The 26,806-nt window shown below is 37.3% G+C and overlaps 1 protein-coding gene across 1 annotated transcript; it reads left to right on the top strand.

Moving 5' to 3' along the window:
- The first annotated feature begins 12,565 nt into the window (after positions 1-12,565).
- On the top strand, positions 12,566-25,194 carry LOC129281583 (serine/arginine repetitive matrix protein 5-like). The gene is made up of 7 exons (XM_064113431.1): positions 12,566-12,569; positions 13,797-14,053; positions 14,744-14,891; positions 16,891-16,973; positions 18,084-20,692; positions 22,258-22,667; positions 23,595-25,194. The coding sequence occupies exons 1-6, from the start codon at positions 12,566-12,568 to the stop codon at positions 22,511-22,513; spliced, it is 3,357 nt and encodes a 1,118-aa protein (XP_063969501.1). The 3' UTR covers positions 22,514-22,667; positions 23,595-25,194.
- Positions 25,195-26,806: the final 1,612 nt, after the last annotated feature.

Below are 26,806 nucleotides of genomic sequence, written 5' to 3'. Positions count from 1 at the left end.
AAGCAAACATCGAACGGTGCGTGCAAGCTCAATGAGCCGATGCTAGCCGGCTAGCGACATGCTTGCGCTCTGCTTTAGTTTCAGATATAATCCACCATCTGCGATAGCACACACAGGATAAGAATATTATATTGAGCCTATAGTTCCATGATTGTATCGTACGCGTGGAAAAGGATTCAGACACGTTGATTATCTGACGTGAATGACGAAGCAAAGGATTGCCCAATACGGCTTACTTTCGGAATCTGTTATGTCATGAATCTGAAAGTACTCCAAGACTAAAAGAGATACGAGAATCCCAGAGATGGGCAAGGGCCGAGTTCCGAGTTTGATCTTTATTCATGTGGATTGTAGCTCTTTTATGCACATTTTCCCTTCATGTATAGCTTGGCGTGCTACATACGGAAACTAGAGCGAGGCGCTAGCGCAGCTTACTGTATACTCTGTATACTGACTCCTTGGCCCTCCCCAAAGAAAGGAAAGGGGGAGGGAGGAGAGAGAAGAAAGAAAGAAGTGGATTGGTGAAAGAGAATCAGGAGAGCCATCATAAAGGGATCTGAATACAACATACCCTAATTTGATATTTTGGTGTTTTTTTATCTTTCCTGAATGTTTCAGTCAGTTTTAGATTATTTAGATCCACTCGCAAAGTAGAGAGGAGAAATTGGAAAAAAAAGTTAGACCAAAAATATTTAAAACTCTAAAACAGACGGCCACCACCATTCTGTCTACAGCCAAGCATGAAGGGAAAGGGCGAAGAGAAAAACGATTACTTTCAGAGCAGGTTCTACGATATAAAACAGGGTTTGTTTAATACGGGGTTAAATATAGGCCTATAGTAAAACATAACGAAGATGCAATCATATAGGCCTATAGTAAAACATAACGAATATGCAACCCCAATGCGGGCTTAAATATAGGCCTATAGTAAAACCATGAAGCTATTAAGAGAGCTTCATGGTAAAACATTACGAAGATGCAATCCAGTGCGGGGTTAAATATAGGCCTATAGTAAAACCAAAACATAACGAAGATGCAACCCCAATGCGGGGTTAAATATAGGCCTATAGTAAAACATAACGAAGACACAATCCCAATGCAACACTTGACTACTCTTCGTTTGTTTAGATTGAACTCGCGAGGTCAAAAGGTGAGCTGAGAAACCTGTTGATGCGAAGTACGTACGTGTAGTCTACATTGTGTAGACCGTGATAGCATGAATGTGACCAACGTATGCATCATGTTGCAAATTTCTGTTATTTCTGTTGCCGAGGTTTTTACCTGACTGCTAAGAAAACACGAATGCCTGTGAGCAAGCAACCAGGGGACCAACGGCTTAAGGTCGAACAAGCAGAGTGAAGGCGTCATGAGTCAAAAAATGAGGGGGGCAGACATGACGTCAGGGACAAGATTTCTGGGAAAACTCTTATTTTTGCATCCAAGAAAGCTTGCATCGAGATATGGAAAAATGAGAAGTTGAGTATTGCGCGGTGCTATGGTCTAGAAACGCTCTACGTATTCAGAGTTGTGATTTCCAGGGCCGACCAGCATGTAGAGTCTTCCAACAGAACTTTACAAGGCACGCCGTGGGGCAAAGTGCAACAACGTATGTGAAAGAAGACTAAGCAAACCTGTACAAGGGAATTGTGCATGTACATTACGTCTGCTTTGAAATGTGGACATTTAGTCCATGGGTCGCCAAGTTTTTATGTAGTATGGGGAGGGGGTGGGGGTAGCCTATAATGATATAGTAGGGCGCTTTATACTTTATACAATCATGGACCTATTAGGTCCATGCTATAATCAAACCATCAGCACGACCAGTGGATGGATGACTGAAAGAATGGATGGATAGGCATATATAAATGGATCATCCAATTGATGTATTTTCCCAAGAAATGGATGGTCAAAGAGAAATGGATACAAATGATGCAGCAATAGATAGGGGCACCCCATGGGAGATCAACTTGCTACCCCTTCATAGACAGTAAACAAGTAGAAAGAATTGATAAAAAGATGAAATTTTATAGCAACAAATGAGAGGAAGAAAGGCCTCCGGGAAAGTCCTACGCATACAGAGTGTGCACGAGCAGTTCAAACGTTGAAAAATGTGAATGACTGCGACATGAGCAGGACAAAGACATTACTTTCCGGCATTACTTGCATCCGGGACTTGCATCTTGATTGGCATAACATTTTAGACTTATTTATCAATGGAATTGTAACTCCCATTTCCCTGCTATAACTATAGGAAAAACGAATGATAACTGTTGTTTTATAGACGTGGAAATTTATGCTTCATATTAGGACCAAAGAGATTCTGGCGTACGTGTCAATATTTTAAAACTCATGCGGGAAAATAATATAATCATTTTTTATGATTGAAAAAAAAGTGCCCATGTTCACACTGTCACGATTTTTTTTTTGGTGGCGGTGCTGAGGAAAATTTGACAAAGCAAAAGAAAAACATTAAAAAAGGTTCCAATACAAAATGTTGGTAATTTTCCTACATTTATCCAATTCGACACCTATACCAGAATTCCAGGGGGAGCTGCCTACATGGAAAATAATGCACGCCGCACCCCATTGTAAAATCTTGGGGGTGCTTTGCACCCCCGGTTCCAAGGGCCATAATTATAATCGCGGAATAATTAATCGTATCAGATCAGTCGAGGCGATCGTATTGATCGTAGAAATGGTTGGAATGGTTCAACTATGTGGTGATGTGGCTTTTTTTGCAGGATTTTTTTGCATTTATTGGAATAATATACAAAACAAATTGACAATGCTTGAGACATGATCATAATACAAGTGACAATCTGATATATGTAGTGACTGGAGAAATACAATATATAAAAACAATATATATATAATGAGTAAAATGCAGAGGCAAACTATATACAGTAAGCAAATATGTGCTTGAAGCATATAGCAGCCAAAATAAAAATGAAATTTCGAAACGAGACAAAAATAAAATTGTTATTTTGGGGCAAGCCCCATCTGGCGAGGTTTAATGGGTATACGCTTTTTCTCATCATGGACCCTGATGTACTTAATTTATGATGATGTAATGCACATGTGCTGCCGATGAAAATATAATATTTTGCCTTTATGGGTGTTTTACAACTCCAGGGGGATCAATGAGAATACAGTAATAGTTCTGAATACGCACTGAGAGAAGTGAAGGCCGGGCACTTCCATTGACGAGTGGATACCATGCGCGACCATGGGGTCTCGAAAAGCACCCAAACACGTATTTTCCATATTCTGAAACTGCACCCCTTAACAAGTATTGGCGTCTCAAACCGACCCTTAACAAGTATTGGAAACAAAACGATACTCTTGGCAAGTATTCCCGAAATGAACCCCTAAACAAGTACAGCGATATTTTATTGTTATGTCGGGTCCGTCGGTCGTTGGTTTTACCTTTACACATCATTATTTTGGTTTAGTACGGCCCCACCTTCCACAACTCGCGCAAGTCGGACTCTAAACACGTAGTGTTGGGGCAAAAAGGACATCCTTTATAAAACATTTTAATTTTGTTTCATCATCCCCGAAAATATGACCCTAAACACGTAGCTTTCCTAGCAACATAGATACCCTTTTTTCAATATTTTTGTGTTTTTGACAAAAAGACATCCTTTTTACGTGTTTTAAGTGCCCCCCCCCCCCCGGAGTGAAGGCAAAGCGGTCATGGAGCATGCAAGCAAACGAGTAATTATAATTCCTTGAATAGTCATACCATAATAAAGTTGGAAAGGATAATATTGAAATAAATAGAAAAATAACATTAAAAAATGCGAACATAAGGAATACACACAACCCCCAACCCAAGGCTAGGAATTGTGTAAACATCGAAAAATACAGAAAGATGTTAGGAACCATGCTTGAACTATTCATGAATACAACCATTGGCGTAAATAATAAACGTAAAAAATATGAATTAAGGGGCCAGATATATGTGTCTGGCACAAATCATTTTTTATCGGTGATAGATTTTGACATAATATTCAGATATTAGTTCCCCTTCTCGCTTTCTTTTTGTATTGGCCGTGAAAAATTTGGGAATCCATATAGCCCAAATCCTTCCCCATTATTTTTAACGCCACTGATTTCAACTGGATATCGTCAAAAAATATTGATTGATTGATTTTATTTCGCAAGTCACCATAATATATATACAGTGGCATTAAAAACAACAGGCTTACACAGGATGACCCACGAAAGCTCTAAAGCTATTTTCCAGTGGGGAAATAGGCTTTACCTTGTAAATAAATATTACCTTGGAAATAAGCTTTACCTTGTAAATAAATATTTACAAGGTAGTCAAACTGACAGCAGATGCAGCGTGTAAACACAGTATGAATTTCATTATATGATAATAATAAAATGATAATTACGTAATGTCATGGGTGGTGAAACAAGGATGGGACGTTTTGTAATTCGCTACGCAGGCTTTTGATAGTAAAGCTGATGAAATACAGGGTTGAAAGTAAAATAATGAGAAAGACTGAAATGAAACGATCTATTCAAAATATAAATTCCATGAAAGAGAAGCGATTCAAACAGAGTATTATATTGCGTTTACATTCCCTTTGATTCATATTATTTTGATTCCCTTTCAACAATCTACTTCTTTCTTTATTTCTTCTCTCTCCTCCATGCCCCCCCTTCCCTTTCTTGGGGCGGCGGGGGATGGGGGGGGGGGGTATCGGATATGAGAAAGCATGCAGTTTAGGTGTTATGGCACACTCGGACAAGTTCAATTTAGTGGCCTAGTAGGTCCATTGGTAAATTGCCAAGTCGTCGACTGCCAAGTGCCAACTTGCACTCACCACATGGTCTGATTTAATTTAGACCATATCCATTCCGTTCATCAATATTTCGTCGAACAACTATTTGGTCCAGTATCCAATTCATTTTCATTCATTTTGCACAATAGCACGTTGTCCAATTAGACCAAATGGTATATGGACTGAATGGCTATTGGACCAACTGGTTACTAGACGATAGTGGATGAACATAATCATGGTAGACTTTAATGATAGTAGGCGAGTTGGCAATTTGACGATTTGGCATCAGACGAAATGGAAGTAAACTGATCTGATCCATGGACTTATATAGTATCACACCGGTATAGATAAAGAGGTACAAAAGTGGAAACGATGCCCGACGGACATGCGCATATCCAGGATTTTGTACCACGAGGGGGTCACTATTTTTGCGCCCCTGTGAACTTTTCGGAAAATTGCACCCCGACCCGACCACTCAGGCAATCAAAGTGCCTAAATGCATTTTGAATTGTCTTATTCCACAACCACGTGAAAAAGGCAATCGAAGACCATTTTTTTTAATGTGTCCATGTAAAAAAAGATCAAAGTTGTATCCACTTCTTGAAAAGAATAAATGCGACCAGAAAGCATAGAATTTTTAAGCGTTTTGGTGTTTCAATTTAGTTCAACTTTTCATCAGAGTGGTAGACCATACTAAAATTATGTGCGGGAGCTGTAATTTCTTAACCGGGGCTAGATCCAGCTTTCGCCAATAGGGGAGGGGGATATTTTCATCTGTTTTCCGATCAAACATTCTACGCTTTTTGCAACCGTGAACATGATATGTATATGAATTATTTAAACAATTATTAACGTGAGCTGAATTTTTTGTATATTCTGACCTAAAATTTGGGGGAAAAAAAATCTATGAGCACTTTTGGCAATCAAGAACAGGATGGGTATCTATCAACATTTTATGCGATCACGAAGTGCGAACTTACAATTTTTGAATTCCCAATCCAACACTGGACATCATAAGCACTTTTTATAACCATGAACAGGATGGGTATATAGCTAAATAATTAATGCGAGCGCTAAGCGCGATTTCAAATTTTTTGATATTCTGACCTCGTAAATTTGTGCGAGTGCGAAGCGCGAGCTTAAAAAGTGATTGATATTTTGACCTAAAATGTGGACATTCTAAGCACTTTTGGTAATCATGAACAGGATTGTCATCTAACTAAACATTGATGCGTCCGCAAAGAGCGAGATGAAATTTTTTTCATATTCTTACCTAAAATTTGGACATTTGAGTAAGCATTTTCGGTTATCATGAAAAGGATGATCAGTAACAAAACAGTTTATGCGAGCGCGAAGCGCGAGCTGAATAAAAATCTATATATTTTGATACAAAGTCAGACATTCTAAGCACTTATCTTACCATGAACAGGATCGCCACCTTACTAAACAATTAATGCGAAGAGTAGGATGAATTTGTTTTTATATTCTGATCTAAAATTAGGACTTTCTAGGCACTTTTGGTAATCATGAACAGGATTGTTAATTGATGGGAGCAAACATGAGTTTGGCACCCCCTCCCCTCCCTAGGTAAATTGAACCTGAATTTGATGCACCGAGACAAATATCAAATTGGCGTGTGGTGAATATCCATTCGGCACCCCCTAGGTTGAACATCAATTCGGCGCCCCTATATGTCAAACAGCAACTCGACAACCGTATATAGGAAAAATAATTATTCGGCGCCCCATCCCCAAGGTTAAACATCATTTCGGTGCCCCTATGTCGAACATCTATACGGCGCCCCGAGGTAAAACATTAATTCGCCCCCCCCCCTAGGATGAAGATCAATTTGGCACACCCTAGGTCGAACATCAATTCGGCGCCCCTAAGCAAAACATAAATTCGGCACCCGCTATATACATGCTATAGGTTGAACATCAATTCGGCGCATCCACCCCCCCCCCATGTCAAACAGCAATTCGTCAACCCTACGAAAAAAATATCGATTCGGCGCCCCCTTGGTGCCCCTATGTCGAACTTCGATTCGGCACCCTCCTATGTCGAACATCTATACGGCTCCCCGAGGTAAAAAATCAATTCCCCCCCCTTCCTAGGTTGAACATCAATTTGGCAGCCCCTAGGTCGAACATCGATTTGGCGCCCCCTAGGTCAAACATCAATTCGGCGCCCCCTAGGTCGGATATCAACTCGACGCCCCTTATTTCGAACCACAATTCGGCTCCCCTATCTATGTTGGACTTAAATTCGGCGCCCCTAGGTCGATTATCGATTCCGCCCCCCCCCCTAGGTCGAACACCAATGCGGCGCTTCTTTGTTTCCCTCCTCTCTTTCTTGCCCCCTTTCTCTTCTCTCCCCTCCCTTTTCCTCCCCTTTTCTTTCCTTCCCTTTTCTCCCTATTTTGGCGCCCCCGAATACGCGCATGGTATAGAGCTACGGATACAGAGAAATAAGGACAAAGATGTAATGAAAATATAAAAACTCTTGAAATACTTTACGTTTTCTAGGCAAGCAAGAATCCAAACTCCAAAGCGTATAAAAAACGTCCGGCTAAATAGACCTCCATTTGCATCCTGTTTGATATGCTTTCCTGTAAGTTCCATTGTGGGCAAAATAAAGGGCAAAAGTAAGTCTGCTTTCTTTGAGAGGGTGTAAATGATGATATATTAAAATACCAGCGAGTGCCATAGGTGACGGAATCATAGGCGACGGAACGTATTTTCATTTTTTTTTTGGGGGGGGGGGCAAAGCGAAAAAAGGCACTTATATGCAAAAATTTGCATTTTTTATGCAAACTGATATTTTCACCATGAGATTATCATCTGTGTTAAGTAGTTGTGCGTTTTGTAGTAATTAAATTGAGCAAAACCTTTTTAAAGTATTTTCTGATTGATAAAATATCTATTTAGGCTTTATTTTTCCGGGAGCGAGCGTAGCAAGCAAGCAGTTTGAACATTTTCAAATCTATTTTCAAATCTGAAGTTTTGAAACTCGCCGCTTTTTGGTCAAATCGCGCAAATTATTGTTAAAAGAGCATTCTTGCGAGGTGTTAGAGCGCAAATCGCGAGCTATAAATTCTAGACATTGCTTGTACTAACATGACCAATAAGACATGAAAATCAAACATTCCGAGCAATTTTGTTATGAAAAAGATGTGCATCTAATTGAAGAATGGACGCGAGCGCGATATTCCAACCAGAAAACTGGACATTCTAAGCACTTTTTTTAACCCAAGAACTTAATTGTGTGTCTTAATAAATAATAATTGATGCGAAGCGCGAGCCGAAAATTTGTAATATTTCAACCTGAAAACTGGATATTCTAAGCAGTTTGAAACCAAGAACATAATGTGTACCTTTGATGCGAGCGGAAAGCGCGAGCTGAAGATTTGTGACATTTAAACCTGTAAATTGAACATTATAAGCACAAGTTGTAACCAAAACAAAGTGAGTGCCTTCCTAAAAAATAAATGATGTGGGCGCGAAGCGCGAGCCAAAAATTTTGTGATTTCCAACCTAAAAGGTATTTTATTTTGAAAAGGGACATACATGTACATCATTTTGAAATAAGTGCACTCTCCATTTAAAAAAGGCATTTTTTTCCTACTGGGATTTTTTATGTAGGGGGTTAAGTGCCCCTGCCGCTCCCCGGTTCCGCCGCCCCTGCTGGGTTATAATTTTTATCTAAGTTCAAACTGGTATTAACAAAAAAATGTTGGTATGACTGCATTTTATAACGATGGTTTTCTTTAAAATATATATTTTTTACCATTTAGATCCATCACATGTTTGCATTTTTTTGTCCGTCGATATGCCCAGCGCTGAGAGGTCATGCCAAAACGTGATTTTGCATGAAGTACATTCTCTGAACCATCATCGGAACTTCGGAATCACACAGAGATGGAAGACCCCTTCCCCCAAATAGTTCCGCCTAGTTGTATGTCCTCGAATATATATATATATATATATATATATATCTAATAAGACATCAGAAATGCGAAACACAAATTCACGAGTAATGCAGTTTTTGCAATAAAATTTGCAATTTTATTATATCACCATGATAAGTACGTAATTTTATTATCCGAGCACATGCAGCGGACCGAGGAGGAGTGGGTGGAGGGAGAGGCACCTAGGAGACGTCATACTTGTTCTTGTTCAGTATATACTACCATAACAAGTTGAAAAAGAAAAATACAAAGAGAAACTTGGAGGGGGGTCGATGTTACATGGTTATAACATACAGACCTACGCACCGATATCATAGGCGGATCCAGGAGGCCGACGTTACGCCCCCCCCCCCCGATATTGGCAGCGCAAAGTAATATGAACGAAAGCAGAGGGGAGGGGGGGGGGGGCAAAATATAAGAGGAAGAATGAATAAAAAAAAGGTGAGGGGAATTCAGACTTGGGGAGGGGTGGGAGCCAATCATGTCACTACACATGTATAAAAACAATTTAGCCCGCCCTTTGTGTTCGCATTGCCTGTTCGATATGGAACATCTATTCATCTATACCAATTCATTTATTGATTTATTCATTCAGTCATGGTTAAACAGGTTCACAAGTTCAGAGTTATTAGTATATAAAATCATAGTAACAAGTACAATAACAAGGTACAATTCATATCAAAATAGTATGAGACATAAAGAAATATTAACTGATCAATGTAATACAAAACACGGAAACATTGTTGAAGGGCTTATAGTAAAACGAACAAGGGAACTAAATAGGCCTTTACTTATTCAAATTTTTGAGCACCTCATCCGTCAGTGTGCATCTTGTTTAATGATCATATTGCTCAGATCAATTTTCAGGACACAATACACAGTCCGAAAATAATACCTCACGCTCGCATTTTTTATAGGGCTTAGTACTGTTACGACTATAGATTCCAACAAAAACTAGCTTTGAGCTGCCGATCGATCGGGAAAAATGTGGATGAAAATTTTGTTCACCCCGGCCCCGTTATTAGTGAAAGCTCGATCCGCCCCAGAATATATTGTTTAAAAAAAAAGGCATAGGCCACGCGGTATTTGTCATTTTTTAGTGATAAATACATTGAGGCAGTATATTGACAAATAATCACTGGAAGAGAAAGAGCATCTTATAGGCCTATATAACGCACAAAGCAAAATAATGAAAAATGGCGGCCAAGCTAGTTCAATACAAAATGATTTCCTTTTCCTTTAAAAAAAATGTTACAACACGTTATAATAAGGAACAAATCAAAATACAGAACCTGAAGAAATTGATAACAATTCAGTGAATCGGAATCGAAACAAAAATGCGTATGTAAATATAATTATAAAATAGAAATAAAAAACGGGGAAAAAAATAAGAATAGCCCTTTCACAAGCAACCATAATTCTCCCTCCCTTCATACCCTGGACAAGTAAAGAAAAAAAAATACAGCTAGAGAAACGAAGCAAAGATGAAAAGCAAGGAAAGGGAAGAAAGTCGTCTCTCGGTACCTGGTACTCTGCCCAGATATCAAGATGTACGTAGGACCTATTCTCCGCGATTTGAAAAACAACGTGCATAACATCACAATTATTATGATGGTCATTTTAAAAAGTTCCTTGGTTGTTTCCAAGTTATTTAATTTGCCGTCGAGGGACTGCGCGAATGCACACGCTCCTACAGGATATGAATGAAAAAGTCGCAAATAGACTCCGCCGTTCAATCCGATACTGTTACAGTACTGTATAGCCGGTATACAGATCGGCACGTGATACAAGCGCAGAGGCGATGGATATGAATATTCATGAGCAGGTATTGATGTCATTTGGTCTCAAGGTGGCGCTCTTCATTTTGTATGTCTATTTCAAAATCTGCATCAAAAGAAAGCTCACTTGGCAAAATTTCTCTTCTTTATATATTTTTTTGAGAATAAAAACAGTTCTTTTGGCCAATGCAATACATTTTATGGACTCAGAACTTGTTTATGAGTATTTTGATAAGCGAAGAGTGAAATCTAAAAAAAAGTTTTGAAATAAACCAATGTCACAATTTACCTTTAATCTGTTTGAGGCAGGTGTGAATGTGTGAAAAATAAATTATCAGGCATTTGATGCCTGGAAAAGTTCTTGTAATTTATTTGTGATCAGGGGGGCATAAAAGCACTTTTTGGATCGATGATTTGTTATGTACTGCAGATAGAGAATGAAATGATTTAGACTAGATTTATATTCAATTTGGTGTATTTATCGCTGTGGGAATGGTTTTGAATGTCAACTTTAACTGTTTTGTAGTGTTGTCTCATAAGTTCTCACTTATAAGTATTTCATTGCATTTTTTCACATTTCATTAATTACATGTATGCCATTACATGTGTGGTTTTATAGGGTGTACTAATATGGTGTTCTGGGTTTAGTCATACGGTATCCTACAGAAGTGAGTACGCACACTCTTGAAAAAAAAACAGATTGAAGAAACCTAGGATCATTCCATTAAACATATATTGCTATGAGCCAATCGGATGGACAGATTTCAGTAGCTTATAACAATTGTCAGTGAAAATGCACTGACTATTTGTTTCATGAAATGCTCCTCTATCTCTATCGATCTGAGGGGTATTCTCCCTTCTTTGTTGAATGTGACATTAGGCTTTAAAGGCGCGTGCAGACTTGTGATTCTTATGTTGGTATGGTGGTCTATGATGGGTACAGCAGTGATCCCTGAGGGACTCCCCCTTTGGTTCCCTCCTTTAATTTTGAATCTTGTACGGGAGCCTATGAGAGAGGGTTGTCTTCCCCAATTAAAAGTCTCAAGAAAGTGCCACATATAATGTATATTATACCGTGAATAAGTTTACCCCAAGCCAAAACCTGGGTGTAGTTCCTTCATAATTAGCTTGGTAATTCACCAATTTTTTTTTGCTTAAAATTATATAAAGTTGACTCTAGATTATCTCTAGATGAATCCCACAAGATATCCCAAGAATTGCATCTTGATAAGAAAAATGATGAGATTATTCAGATCTGGATCATTTTGCCAGATCAGAAAAAGTGAGATAATTAAAAAACTCAGGCAGGTTGAACTGAGGATTCATTAATCTTTTATACTCCATCCAAAAAAGGATTGAGTCCACAGTCTCCCTTGATCTGTACCATTGTGATTTGAAATGGTTCCCTTTGTTTAAAGATTCACTATTTTAAGAAACTTCTCCACCTACCTCTCAAACGTGACTAATATACTCAAGGTTCCCCTGTTGGTCCCGCACAAAGCCTGACAACTCTCCGAAGTTTCACAACTCCTTCTTTTTACTCCCTTCTATCAAAGGAAATAATCTGAAAGAGAATGAGATTTCTTTGTAAAGATCCCCTGCTAAAGTTTGTAATAAAGGGGGGAAAAGAAATAGGACTAAGGATCTGTGAGAGTTTCAGCTCGCTCTCCCTCCCCCCTAAAAAAAGACCTAAAAATCAAAATGGGACATTGTATTAATGCACAATCTTGAATATCTAATTTGATTATATTTTTTATTTTAAGGTCTCGTGCAAGAATAATCATACTTCATGATTAGTCAAAGGAGTTTGGACCATTCCAAAAATATAAAGGTTACACATGTAGTTAAAGGCTGAAATAAAATTTTGTGATTGTATAAAGGTTCTGCTGAACCATTTGAAGAAAAAAATGAAGTTAGCTCAAGATTTATAACCATTCAAAGAAAAAAAATTAAATCAAAGATGTAGACTCGGTGACTAATATGTTCTAGTATCACCATCTTATACTCACCTTATAATTTGAACCATGAGTAGGCCATGAGGAGTAGGGAGGTTGAGAGGGATTTGTGAGGTTCCTCCTCGGGACTACTACAGTCCATCTGAAGACAATCTTGAATATTAATAATCTCAAACTCTGCAGTTTAATCCTTGAGAACAAAGTGATACCATTTTGTAATTGGTGCAAGAATTCTTAATACAGACCCTTAAAAATTCTACAAAATATATTAGAAGAACCATCCCGTGGGTCATATTTTTAAATATTATTTTATACTACGAAGATGCTATTTCTATCTGATTTGTAGCGAATGTTTTGTATGAAGTACAATGAACTCTGTAAATACACAAAATTGATATGATTTTGCATATTTTACAAATTATGTAGTTTTTCTGCATATAACACGATATGATAACAAAATGAAACCCTCATGATTTGCAAAATATGAACAATCATAATTTGTTCTGCTTGGTTCTTGAATAAGGATAACTTATGGTAGCTGTGTTGTCATAAATTAGAGCATCTTTGAATTCAGATATAAATATGCATGGGCATTGTCAATTTTCAAATATTTCTGTGAACTTCTATTGTTTTGCAGTTGAATTTGTCTTATATTGTTCTTTGCAGTGAGGATATTTTTTGACAAGATTTTTTTCCATACATGTGTTTGTGATATCTTTGTATTGCCTGTCTTTTTGTCTGTATGTCTGTCTGTCTATCTGTCTAATTCATACGCATGCCACCTTAGAATGCATCCATCTCACTCTAATCTTAACACATTTCTTAACACTTTTCTCATATTTCATTGAACTGTACCTACCCACTGTACATATGTTTTATGCTTGTATAGTATGTATGCCATATCATAATTATGTTTACATGAAATATATATTTATATTTATTTCAGAAATTGATTATTTTTAATCCTCTATTTTCAATTTGATAACATAAAGATGTTTAACAGGGGACTATTTTATTAAGCTGTTTATTAGTTTCATATAACTTTTGGAACAATGGAATATTTTCTTGCACTGAAACATATTCTCATTCAATTTTGATATATGGCAACTCCTATGAAAGGTTAAAATATGATCTTAGCATGGAGCTATTACAATTAGCTCCATGATCTTAGTATATTGAAAGTTATTTTGTTAGCAATCATTTCAATGCATATAGTTCATTATTTGCCAAATTGGATTAGGATTGTAGACAGTTATTTATATTATTATATTTATCATAGGCAATATCTAAACACCCAAAGTGAAGAAAAAGAAGTCAAAATTGTCACTCACTTTCTCCACAGAGCCGCTGAAATTACCAGGCAGAACAGAGGCAGAGGTGCAAACAAAACAGAGCTCCCCCACTGAAGATTTGAAGCGTAGTCTTCAGGAGAGAGAGAATATCATCAAACTTCTTCAGACAGAGCTTGAAAGACAATCGCAAGAGATATCATTCCTCCGTAACCAAGGCAACACATTTAAGAGGGCAAAGAGCTTCTCGGCAAGAGACAGAACCTATGTAAGTTTGGGGGCCACCTTTTCCACCCCCCCCAAAAAAAAAATTATTTATTAAAAAAAATAAATGAATGAAATCAATGAATGAATAGATAAAAAGTGCTTAATTTGACTGCTTAAAGTCAATATAACAAGTAAATGAAATGACATGAATAAATAAATGATATAAATAAATAAATAAATGAATGAATGAATGAATAAATGAATAAATAAATGAATAAAAGGCGCCCAATTTGATTGCTTGAAGGCAATATAACATGGTCACTTTGAGTTACACCACCTTAAGGCCTAAACTACTCATTTAGTTCCTAGATTGTTACCCGGGGTGCAACATTTTTATTATGTAGTATTACATTGTTTGCGTAGTAATGTGATTAATTCTGCCAGCTCATGATGAAAGGACTAACTCTGATTTTCATCAAAATTGATTTTTTTTTCTTCTTGGTTTGAGATATTTTCTGTATACTCTTAATAACCTTAAGATTAAGAATCAAATAGCCCCCATTTTTTCTTTTTAAAATAGACGTTTGAGAACAAGTAACTCCATATGTTTCCACACAAAACACATTTTCCTTATTTACTAAGAAACTTAATTCTGCAGAGTTGCCTCCTTGTGTCATGTCATGGGACGGCAGAATTGATTTCCTCTCTTTTTACACCACAGTATTTGCCAATATTATTGTATTATCTGCAGAACCCAGGTCAGATAGAGCCATCAATAGGATGGAATCCTGCCCTTCAGAGGAACAAGGTCAAAGATTCCACATCAACTATCTCTGTCTCAGAGTCGACTGATTCCAGGCAAGATGGTGCTCCATCGTTAGAAGCCCTACATATCTCTGGTAAGAATCAATAACATCCCCTCCCCCCAAAGAAAGAAAGAAAGAAGGAAGGAAGAGAGAGAGAGAGAGAGAGAGAGATAAAAAAAGAAAGAAAGAAAGAAAGAAGGAAGAAAGGAAGAGAGAGAAAGAAAGAAAGAAAGAAAGAAAGAAAGAGGGAGGAGTAAAGAAGAAGAGGATAAGAATGAATAAAAAAAATAATAATTAAATAAATAGATAAAGAAATAAATAAATGAATAATAGGTATATAAATGAATTCATATGAATTTTATAAATGAATGAATAAATAAGTGAATAAATAAATAGATTAATTAATTGATATACAAATGAATTACTTAATCAAATAAAGGAATAAATAAATATATATATATATATATGTATATATACATATATGAATTAATGAATTAAATAAATGTATAAATAAATGAAAATATGCATATCACTGTTTCATGAAATAATAGAAATATTCAAGAACTGTGTAATATTTTTTCATCTTTTTGATTAAAAATAATGTATTTACAACTGAATCCTACCATTCCCATAATTCATTGTGTAAATTGGTCAATGTTTCTCTATTTATTCTAGTTGACTTAATATCAGACTGAAGTGCCAGTATTGTTTATTTATTATTTATTTATCTATTAATTTATTTCATTTCTTCATGTCATGACAGTGTACATAGTGTGACCATCACAAAAGTAAATACATTACTTTTTACATAAAAAGATGTATAATTATGATCATTTACATAACTGATTTCATTCATCCATTGTTTGATTTAACTTTAAGGTAGTTCAAGGAGGTTGGAGAGTTCAGTAGCCCTATATATATGACAAGCAGGCCAGTTTGTAAATGAGTGATTGTAACATTATCATGGTAACCTTTACATTGGTAGGGGTCATGTCTGGGGTGTCGAAAGACCCCCTTCCTGAAACTTCTTTACCCCTCCTGGCAGGAAGGTTTATCAGACGGAGTTTGGGGAACTTTTAGAAGGGACCTGGGGAAATCTCTCTCTGACCGTGCGTTTCTTTCACCCCTCCCCCTCTCTCTTTGTGTGCCTTTTCTCCCCCCTCTTCCTCTCTTTTCCTTCTATCTACTCCTCTCTCTCTCTCTCTTCACGTGCCTTTCTGTCTATCCCTCCCTTTCTCCCTGTTTCTTTCTCTCTGTTCCTTTATCTCTTTCTTTCTCTGACAGTGCATTACTCTCATCTCTCCCTCTCTCTCTCTTTATATGCTTTTTTTCACCTCCCCCTTCCTCTCTTTTCCCTCCATCTACTTTTCTCTCTTCACATGCTTTTCTGTCTATCCCTCCCCTTCTCCCTCTTAACTTTCTATTTGTTCCTTTATCTCTTTCTTTCTCTCTCTGACTGTGTGTTGCTCTCTTCCCCTCCCCTTTCTCCCCCTCTCTCTCTCTGTATGCCTTTCTTTCTCCCCCTCTCTTTTCCTTCCATCTGCTCCTCTCTCTCACTATCTCTTCACCTGCCTTTCTCTCTGCCCCTCCCCTTCTCCCTTTTTCCCCTCTATCTGTTCCTTTATATCTTTATTTCTCTCTTTCTCATTCTTTTTGTTTGTCTCTCTATCTTTGGTAAACTGCTGCCTTGGTTTACAAGCTATATCCATTCGGTCTCACTTAGTCTTTGTGATTATACAAACTATTTATAAATCAAATTTTCATTCGACAAAGCAGAAAATAACTATTAGACTACATCGGAAATAAGACCGTCTTGGGAGTAGGGTTAATAAGAATTAGACTGATTGGGAGTTAGAGCAATTGCAGTGTAGACCAAATGACAATTAGACCAAATTGTTTGTTGACCAAATGGGTTTAGCCCATGTGGTAATGGACTAACTGAGCAATACACCAAGGGAATATGAACAGATTTAATTGCGAAATGATCATGACAAAAAAAAATCATACTGTAGGTGTAAACTTTTGATTAGTGGTAATATATTTTTTCTATCAAATGGTACTTCTAGTTTATATATTCATGTTTTTATTGTAGCTGAAGACATCAGAATGGATGTCGATTCCACCAAGAAACCTCAGAGTTCGAGGAGTACATTACAGTCATCTTCAAATAAACAGGTGAGTCGCACTCTGACCCATCTGGGCCCGTCCATCTTGCAAAGAGTTACGGTCGATCCAATCAACCTCAACTGTATGGAAATCCATCAAAATTTCTTCTACAGGAAATTCGCACAATGTCCTTTGTAATCAAATCAAAGCAAACCAATATTTTCAAGAAAACAATAAATGTATGAATATACATTATGTCTAGAAGGATTTTGAAAAACATGCATTTTAGATATGGGCGTTGGTGGCTTTTCATATTTGTGGTTGATAAGATCAGTCACAACTCTTTGTAAGACAGGGCCAAGATGTACTTTCTCTGCTTTCTTGGGATATATTCTTAACAAAGTGCCAACAGAAATGTACCTTTGGTAAATGAAACAAAATGAAGGAAAAGAGTTGTGGACCTACTTGAGCAACATTAGCAGGGCTACTCCCTGTAAACTTCTTTCTAAGATTCTGAACATCTCCATTAGTTCTTGTCCTGGAGAAGTTGGAGTCATAAAGCCTTCCAGAAGGTGAACTTCTACGTGAGCTGCTGACAGAATCTGAAGACTCCCGACGGCGATGTGCCAAGATACTTTCAAAACGTCATTGTGATACATGATGATATCAATGATTATAAAAATGTTGATAGTGATGATGATGACAATGGTCATGATAGTGATGCTGATAATAATTATAACTGATAATAAAAAACACAACCACCACAAAAATGATAAAAATAAAGGAATGGAATGTACAATGTAGAATGTCACATGGAACCCAACTTAAGGTGCTGCTTTCTAGATATGTATGATCTTATATTCTAAATTCCCTTTCAAGATGCCCCTGTTGTACAAAAATCACTTTCTCTATTGTAAGAAGTAAGGCGCCAAAACAATTATTGCATTCAGGGTTCCGGTCTGGTCGTACAGTAGATAAAAAAGTAAAAATGAATTGTTGGTATATACTGTTGTTCCTTCCAATCATTAGCTATGTCTGGTAAGCAAACAATTACCATTCTGCAAATGTTTTCAAATGGTTAGGACATGGTTACCCAGACTGGATTCTGTATGTGGAGGCCTTTAGTCTTACTTCACTATTCATCATTCCATGTGGAACATTTTCGTTCTTTCTTGACAGAATGCATCCAGTACTAACAAGGATCCAGATGCCAAATCACCCTATCCAGGACTGTACGGACCAATTGAGACATCATCTAGGAGGAGAAGGGGCAACGATATCAAGGAAGAGACTTCGGCAGGACAAACCAAAGCTGTCGCGCAACAGAAGAAAGAACCAGAGAAAGAAGCAGACCAATCAAAGGATGAGTCTGTGGATGAAATAGTCACAAGGAGAAGAGCTAGACGTGAAGCGAGGAGAAACGTAAGATTGGGAATCCACTCTGCCCAAGACAAGCCACCCATTCCAGAGCCAAAGGAAGAAGTTAAACCTACTCAAACCAAAGGGACAGCCGACAAGACGACTGCCAAATCGTCTAGTATCACTGGTCCAGTCAAAGCTCAGGATAGTGTTACTGAGAGCCCCCGTGTGCGTCGTCGACGCGATAGACAGAGCGGTCATAGTACCCAAAGCCCAGTTGAAGCGCCTCAGGAACCACCACTCAAACTGCCATTATCACCTAGGACTAGAGATCGCCAAGAGAGGGAGGTATTCTCAGATACCACAAATGACAGTGAGCAAGAGTCCATCTCATTAAGATCTGATTCTGATATCAGAAGACGTTTTGAAAGTATCTTGGCACATCGTCGTCGGGAGTCTTCAGATTCTGTCAGCAGCTCGCGTAGAAGTTCACCTTCTGGAAGGCTTTATGACTCCAACTTCTCCAGGACAAGAACTAATGGAGATGTTCAGAATCTTAGAAAGAAGTTTACAGGGAGCAGCCCTGCTAATGTTGCTCAAGTAGGTCCAGTGAAGCAGAAGAGCAAGTCTCTGAAATATGAGAAGGAGAGACCAAGGGAAGGTTCTGTCAAAGTATTAAGCCAGACCTTTGGTTCAGGAGATGAGAAGAAAACTGGTGGAAATTCTAACAAGTCCTCTCCTAGGAGTCTTTCACCAGCGTCTTCTAGTGGTTCCTTGTCCACTGGAATTGCCGATAAGATTAAAAAGCTGAAAAATACTGATGAGAAACCTATTGAAAGAAGAAAGTCTGCTGACCTGATCAAAGCCAGGGTTGCTCAGATGGAGCAGCCGAAAGACACTCATTCAGAAACTCCCCAGAGGAAGTCAATGCCTGCTATTCAGGCAGTCAGGAGCAAGTTTGAAAAGAGTGGTAACCAGGACACTGCACAGTCACCCACAAGAAAGGCAGGAGGAAAGATCTCCTACACGGTCTCTGTGACTGATAGTGACAAGGAAAATTCTGAATCATCAAGGACAGATGATAGGTCGTACAGGCAGAAGTCTAAATCTTCAAGACTTGTGGCAGTTGTGGAAACAACTGACTCTACCAAGAAGCCAGATACTGTTACATTTACTGTCAACTCACACGGAAGAAGACGGTATGGGGCGATGGCCGACAACACAAATAACAGTAACAGCAAACATGCAGAGCCTCCAGTCACTGAAGATCTGGCTAAACCAGTAGAGACTGAAAAACTAAAGAAGGATGATGCTAACACTGTGCCAACCAAAGAGGAAAGGGAGAACAAAGAACCTAAGACACCAAGTGGAAAACGGGAAGAAGATGCCAAGGAGGGGCGTAGGAGACGGCGGGAGAGGCATAAGGCTTCTGAATCTAACAAGAAAGCACAGGAAACATCTAAACCAGAACCTACTCCTGAACCAGAGAAACATGATACAAAGAAGAATGAAACAAAAGAAACAAAGGCAGAAGAACCTCCAAATAAAGTGGAGAAGGAAGAGAGCAAGCCTGAGGTCAAGACTGAAACTGGAAAGAAAGGAAGAAGGAGAAGACGAGGAAAGGGACAGTCAGTCGATATACCTGATGAACCAAAGCAAAGCACCCAGAATAAACCCAAAGTTGAGGTGCTAGAGGAAAAGGCTAAGGAAAAAGAAGAGAAGGAAGAGAAAGAAAAGGAAAAGTCGGAGAAGAGATATGAAAAGAAGGAAGATGTGACCAAGCCTTCAGAGAGGCACATCCAAAAGAAGGATAAGGAATCCACATTGACTGCACTGAAGAGAATGGTCAGCAAGAGGGAAGATGTTAGACCAGAGGTCAAGGTACGTGACCCCACGAGAGCGAGACTGGAGGCTGAGAATAAATCAAGCAGTATAGACAGCATAGAAGGTCAAGACTACCCTGACCTATTGGCTCAGACCAGGCTGCATGACAAGGACAAGGGAAACTCACAGGATGAAGGGAACGGCAGACGTCGCCCTCGGTCTATGGTTGCAGAGTCGGGTCTTAAGGGCGCTGCTGCAGCCATTGGACAAGCCATTCCCAAACCTGAGAGTGAGGACAAAGAAAAGGAAAAAGAGAAAGAGAAGGAGAAACCAAAGGAAGCTGAGGAAGATGATCGTCGTTCCCGGAAGGAGACAACGCGAAGAGGGCGTTTCCTTGCCAAGGCAGATAAATTTGAACTGTTCAGGAGAGCAAGATCTGTGGGACCAGGATCCAAGAACAAAGAGAGATCACCCAGTGCAGAGAGGAAGTCCAAAGGAATAAGATCAAGTTCTATTGATAGGTCTAAGATGAGGGCCAAGTCTCCAGATCCCATCAAGAGCAAGAAGAAAGGTGGCTCCATTGGAGGGTTCCTCAAGGCTTCCAAGTAGGTCCTCTTTTTTTTTTCATTGCAACCTGCATTTAGAACAAGATTAGCTAATGTAGCATGTGTTAGTGACTGTTCCTTCATTGTTGCAAGATTCGATTCATCATTATAAACATTAGATATGATTTGATATCATGCCATTTAAATATGAATGTCAATCTATTTTGGGATTTCATGAAGAATAGATCATAGTTTGCAGACACCAGACTATGCAAAAAGCCCATAAAAATATCTGCAATATAGCTGCAGGTTTGGAACCCATCCAATTAATAATGCTTTACCATCGAACCACTGGCACTCTGTTACCTGCTTTAGGCAAGGTATGAAGGTATGGGGAAGAATATACATAACAATAGATTTCATTGTTCCTAACATTCTGCAGAACTTCAAATGAAGTAATTTTACTTCTTAGAACTTTTAATGCAAAATGCAATTTATTTGTTTTAAGTCGCGTCACATTGGATCGCTTAGTGTGCACTGGGCTTAACACCCTTTAGGTGTCAATATTCCCATGAGAGCCGACACTTGACAGTCATAAGTTTTCAGACTTGAAATAATTCTTCAAAGGAAATCATAGGCCAAGATATGTAATGATTTAATATTTGTTTGTTATTTAGTAAATTGCACTTGTTTGTATTGTTCTTAATGCATGATGCATGTTGATATGAAATGTAGTTTTCAGTGATGTTTTCATGATCCTTCAAAATATAATCCTTTGCAATAACTTGATTTAATTGAGCCATCTTGTGATTTAAAAATCTTTCTCAGTGTTATAGTATGCAAATAATACTCATTCAGTTTCAGTTTAGTTTATTTCCATAATTCATATACAGACATTTACATGCTTGACATGAGTATAACATAATTATCTTGAGTTGAAATAAATGGTTCTTGAGACAGAAATTATACGCAATGAGAATTTAAATCAGTGAAAAATGGAGGGGCCTAAGTTTAAATACTTTTAAAAATCCCCGAATCCATATGCTTTATTCTTTACCCCAATCTTAGAACATGAAGTTATTGACATTGTTAATAATCTAAAACAAAATAAAAGCCCAGGGTATGATGGTATAAAAAATTGTGTATTAAAAGAGATCATACCACATATTATTGCAACCCTGACATAATGTGAGCATTATTGAGGGCATAAAATCACCATCATTCTGAGGTTGTGTAACAGGTCAGAAAATATATGTACCAAAGAGAGAGATAATTTCTATGTGTATGTAAAATAAGCGATGAAATTCCAAAAGCAGCCATTTTCTTCTATGAGAAACAGGCTCCAGGTTCATTTGTTTAGAACCAGGCCACCATGACACCATGGCAACTGACGTCAATGCTTTGGTACTCTATAGTCATTAGCAAAAGTTTCTGTCAGCTAAAATGAAGGACAGGTCATGTGATAGGTTTGAGCCAATCATTTGATTATGATCCATATCAACATATAGTAATAGATGATGCGCTTCCTACTGAGCAATCTTATTTATGTCCTAGACAGACCGGTAGACACTAACTTAATTCCTGCATGTTGCATGTTCTTTACCCATTGTCCATATTGCATGTAGCTCTGAAACTGATGAGGATGATGACATCGAGTATGATAGTGAAGAATACAATAGCGAAGAATATGATAGCGACAGTGATGTGGGTAGTGGCGACACCGATGACGATGTCGAAGATGACTTATGGACCGACATGGAAGAATGTTACCGGATTCTTTTCAACTGCCACAGTGTGCTATCCAAGCTTCAGTGCAGAGAGAGAAAGCACGCCCTCACTTGGCCAATATCTGCCATGCGGCAGGCTGCGTTACTGAGTTGACCTCTGTCATCAACCAACTTGTCAACGTCCAACTCACCATCCCTATCCACTTTGCATGTTCTTAGCCTACCAAGCTTGCCACTTCTTTAGTTTTGCATTGATTTCTTAAAAACCTACTTTTTGTTCTTTGTGAGCTTCCTGTGTGAAAAAAAGGGTATGTTGACAGATTTTTCATTTACATCTCAATGATTTTTATTCCAAGCAAAGATTTAGAGTAATAAAATACAATTATGATTCTAATGGATTTTTTTCAATTTTAGAAAGTAGTATGCTATTAAAGTCATTGTGCATAATGCTAATTGCATGTTCTGTAAAGTATTTCAAATTATTCATTGTATAAACTTAATTGTATCTTAAAGGGATACTCTGGGCTGGAGATATTCATATCTAAATAAATAGAGTAAAATGCTGAAAATTTCAACAAAGTCGGATAACAAATAACAAAGTTATCGAAATTTAAATTTCAGCAATATTATTTTTAAACAGTTATATGCACGTCATCATGAATATTCATTAGGTGGATTGATGATGTCACATCCCCACTTTCCTTTTTCTTATGTTATTAAATGAAATCATAAATGTTTCATTTCTTCATACATGTACATGTGTAAATGGTGTGTCTCCATTGATGAAATAAGTTGCAGCAATAAATAACTAATGCACTTAAACAGTTGTCAATCCAATTGTTTTAGTTCTTGGTAGAAAATTTTTGAATAAAATAAACCTAATTTCATATAATATAATACAAAAGAACAAGTGAGGATATGACATCTTCAGTTTGCTCATTGAATATTCATGAAGACATGCCTAGCACTGTTTCAGCGGAATAATGCAAATCTTTAAAATTCAATAAATTTGTTATTCGTTATCCAATTTTGATGAAATTTTCAGCATTTTGCTCTGTGAATTTTACTCTATTTATTGAGATATGAATATCTTCAGCCTGGAGTATCCCTTTATTAGATCTTGAGGTTCCAAACTTTGTTAAAGATAGATTTAGAGAATATAATGTAGAATCCATATAGTTATTTATTACTCAGTGACTGATTGGTTGTTTTGTGATCACTCTTGTTACCCCCAGAGTCTGAAGAAACTCCTGGACTCACAAGACTACACCAGCCTTGTTTGAGATTCACCACTGCTTGATGAACATGACTGGAATCATGTGACTAAGATGTCATGTGACTGGTATGTCATGTGACTGGCATGCCATGTGACCTATCATGTGATGGGGCAACATCAGTGCTGATGAAGAAGCTGTTGACACACTCCTGAGGAAACGGCTATGAAGGCACATCACCTCTGGAACTTCATGTCTCTTCAAAGATCAGTCATACTGATGAGCAAGCCAGCAGTTCCTGCTTCGTTTGAGGTCCGATGCAGACGATGCTGTTGATGATATTTCTGTGACTCTTTGTTTGATTTTAATCAGTGTGTGACTGCACTTTTGATTTACTTTGTCACATGTATCTTGATGGCCTCTGGCTCAATGTTCCACCCATAACCTTAGGGGTGAGGGGTGTTGCTCGATCTCATGCCCAAAGCTGGGGTAATGTATTTATGATCAACGCCCTGTAAATGCTATGCTTTAGGGTCCTACCTAGCTGGCCGCCATTCAAATGGCTAATTTTTCTTGGCCACGAGACCACTCAGTTCTTATGTAAATTGCGTCAAAATGAGAAAAAAGATGATTGTGATGGCACTGATAATGGTGACTGTATGATGGATACCAATGTGAACAGGGATATGTAGCACAATGCGTAGCAATTGATCACTGAACACATCTTGATGATTGATTGCATTTACCACAATGTACAATCAAACATAAAAATAAGTCTTGCGGTCGATTGCAAGGCTCTGTGGTACAGTAGCCAGGTGGGTGTTTCATAAAGCTGTTTGTAAGATACGAGTGACTTTACACACGACTGGTGATCCTTTCTTGTGCCAAATGATATCCCTATATAATTGATTTATGACCTAAGAACATGGTCTAGTCGTGCGTAAAGTTGTGCGTAACTTTACGAACAGCTTTAATGAAACACAGGAGTGACTGGCCGCTCAATACCCACAATAGTTCAGCCAAAGTGAAACTTCATTTTGGTCTTTTATAATATGAACGGGCTTATCAGAAGCTTTGGAATACAGTATCTATATAACTTGTCATATTGATTATGTAAAATCCATCTGACATACTTGATTAAATGTTGAAGAATATCAGAGAAGAAAAAGAGAAAATATAGTTTGAAGTTTCATCTAAAATCCAATTGGACTGAAACCATTCAGTCTATATAACTAATAATGATAATAATAATATGCAACATTTATATAGCGCTTGATACAAAGGTTTAATTACATAGTTCAAATCCACTTTGAAAACAGACTTATTAAAAAAGACTTTTGAATGAGTTAGTGCCACAATTTTCCAGCAAATTTCTCACTTTTCTTTGCTTTGTCTTCTTCAAAAGCTCATCGGGACGCATTTGGCAGTGATATTTGCTATACAACCATGTTGTTATTATTCTTCTTATTATTATTCATGAACTATTAAAGTTTGATTTGACAAAAAGTATGAAAGAAAAGCACACAAAGTGGAAATTTAAACATCTTGCTGTTAGACAATGTAATGGTTGGACCAAAAGATGAGACCAAAGTTATAGAAGATCAAGTGAGTTTGGCCAAGATGGTGTTGGACTATCTAAGAGTTAGACCATATATGCTCATGCTAGTGGACTATTGATGGACCCCGATATTTAAGAGCAATACCCCTGTACATTATGTTGGTATCCTGATAGTAAAAATTATACTGAAACAATATTATCATCAAAGATGTCTGGGCCCCGTTGTACAAAGAGTTACGATTGATCCGATCAATTGCAACTATGGAAAGCCAGCAAAGTCAACATATGAAATGCATGTTTGTTCAAAAAAAATTCTAGATATGAATGCATATCCATAAATTGATTGATTTCTTGACAATTTGGGGTGTTCTCCTTTGATTACAAAGGACATTTTGCAAATTTCCTGTAGAAAAAAATATGACTCTGATGGATTTCCATAGAGTTACGATTAATCGGATCAATCGTAACTCTTTGTACAACGGGGCCCAGATCTTACAGCTCCATATATCATATATTCCTTTGCTTTTCAATGAATATATACTGTAGATACATGTACACTTAGTAGAAGAGTGAAATTTTAAAATGCGAGTACATGATTTTAAATTGTAATTGATTTGTTGATTTTGTAAATATTTGAAGCAATAATAAAATGGCTCTATTTCCTTCCATATGTACCGTATTCATCCATAGTACAATTTTATGAAAGTAACTTTTATTGTATTACATGTATTCGGGAAAGTTATAGTTTATAAAATTTTGTAAATTTTGTAAATTTTTATGAAAATAACAATATAAATGATTTTCAACAATTGTAATGCATGAGCGCATGACTAAAAATGTGTATAGTTTTTACAGTAAAAATAATACTATGTACAGTATCATGATAAGAAAAAACAAGTTTGGTGTTGTTTTTAAATTTTTAGTTCATTAAGGATATATATAGTTATTTGAAAGATAAGTAATTTCTTCATTTTTGAAATATTATAATTGTACTTGCTATGAGGAAACAGGTGTTTTATTAAAACGAATGGCGACTTAGTGACCAAATTAATGCTTGACAATATTCAGAAAAGGGAGCTTACATTTTTATAGAAAATATTATGTAAATCATGATTATGTACAATTTATGTACATGTTGCTGATATCTTTTGATGTATATTCAGTAATTTGCCTCTATGCTATAAATATAACATCAAAATGTATTTTGTTGCTTTATATGATTTCATGAATTTTTCAAATTAATTTGTATGTAAATTGTCTTGTCTCTCTCACATTACTTTTATTCACCAATGTAAAAAAGTATATTATGCTGAAAATCTAAATTTATGCAATTTGCGTTAAAAGTGCTACCTCATATGCAAAATGAAGTGATAACCGGTTTCACTTACATCTCATATTTCAGAAGTGCAGGAGTTCCAATCAATAGTTTATGTCAGGTTCTTTGTAGCAAATGGTTCTCTTTTCATTCATCTTACAGAAAAATATTTATTTGTTTCGACCACTTACATGTTGGTTCAGTGGTAGAGCGCCCGGCTCATGAAACAGGAGGCCATTGGTTCAATCCCCTGGCCAGGTCATACCAAAGACTTAAACACTGGGACCTTGGCCTCCTTATTTAGACTTGTGAGATTATGGACATTTATCATTCGAGTTCAAACAAAAGATATACTATATA

This window comes from Lytechinus pictus, chromosome 18, assembly GCF_037042905.1.
Source record: "Lytechinus pictus isolate F3 Inbred chromosome 18, Lp3.0, whole genome shotgun sequence".
Lineage (NCBI taxonomy): Eukaryota > Metazoa > Echinodermata > Echinoidea > Temnopleuroida > Toxopneustidae > Lytechinus > Lytechinus pictus.
This window is presented reverse-complemented; position numbering and strand designations above follow the sequence as displayed.

What these genes read in the sequence shown, in the direction of transcription:
- LOC129281583 (XM_064113431.1), top strand. An exon ending in CGGCAAGAGACAGAACCTAT is followed by an intron (nt 14,054 to 14,743) that starts GTAAGTTTGGGG and finishes TATTATCTGCAG; the next exon opens with AACCCAGGTCAGATAGAGCC. An exon ending in GGGTTCCTCAAGGCTTCCAA is followed by an intron (nt 20,693 to 22,257) that starts GTAGGTCCTCTT and finishes TATTGCATGTAG; the next exon opens with CTCTGAAACTGATGAGGATG.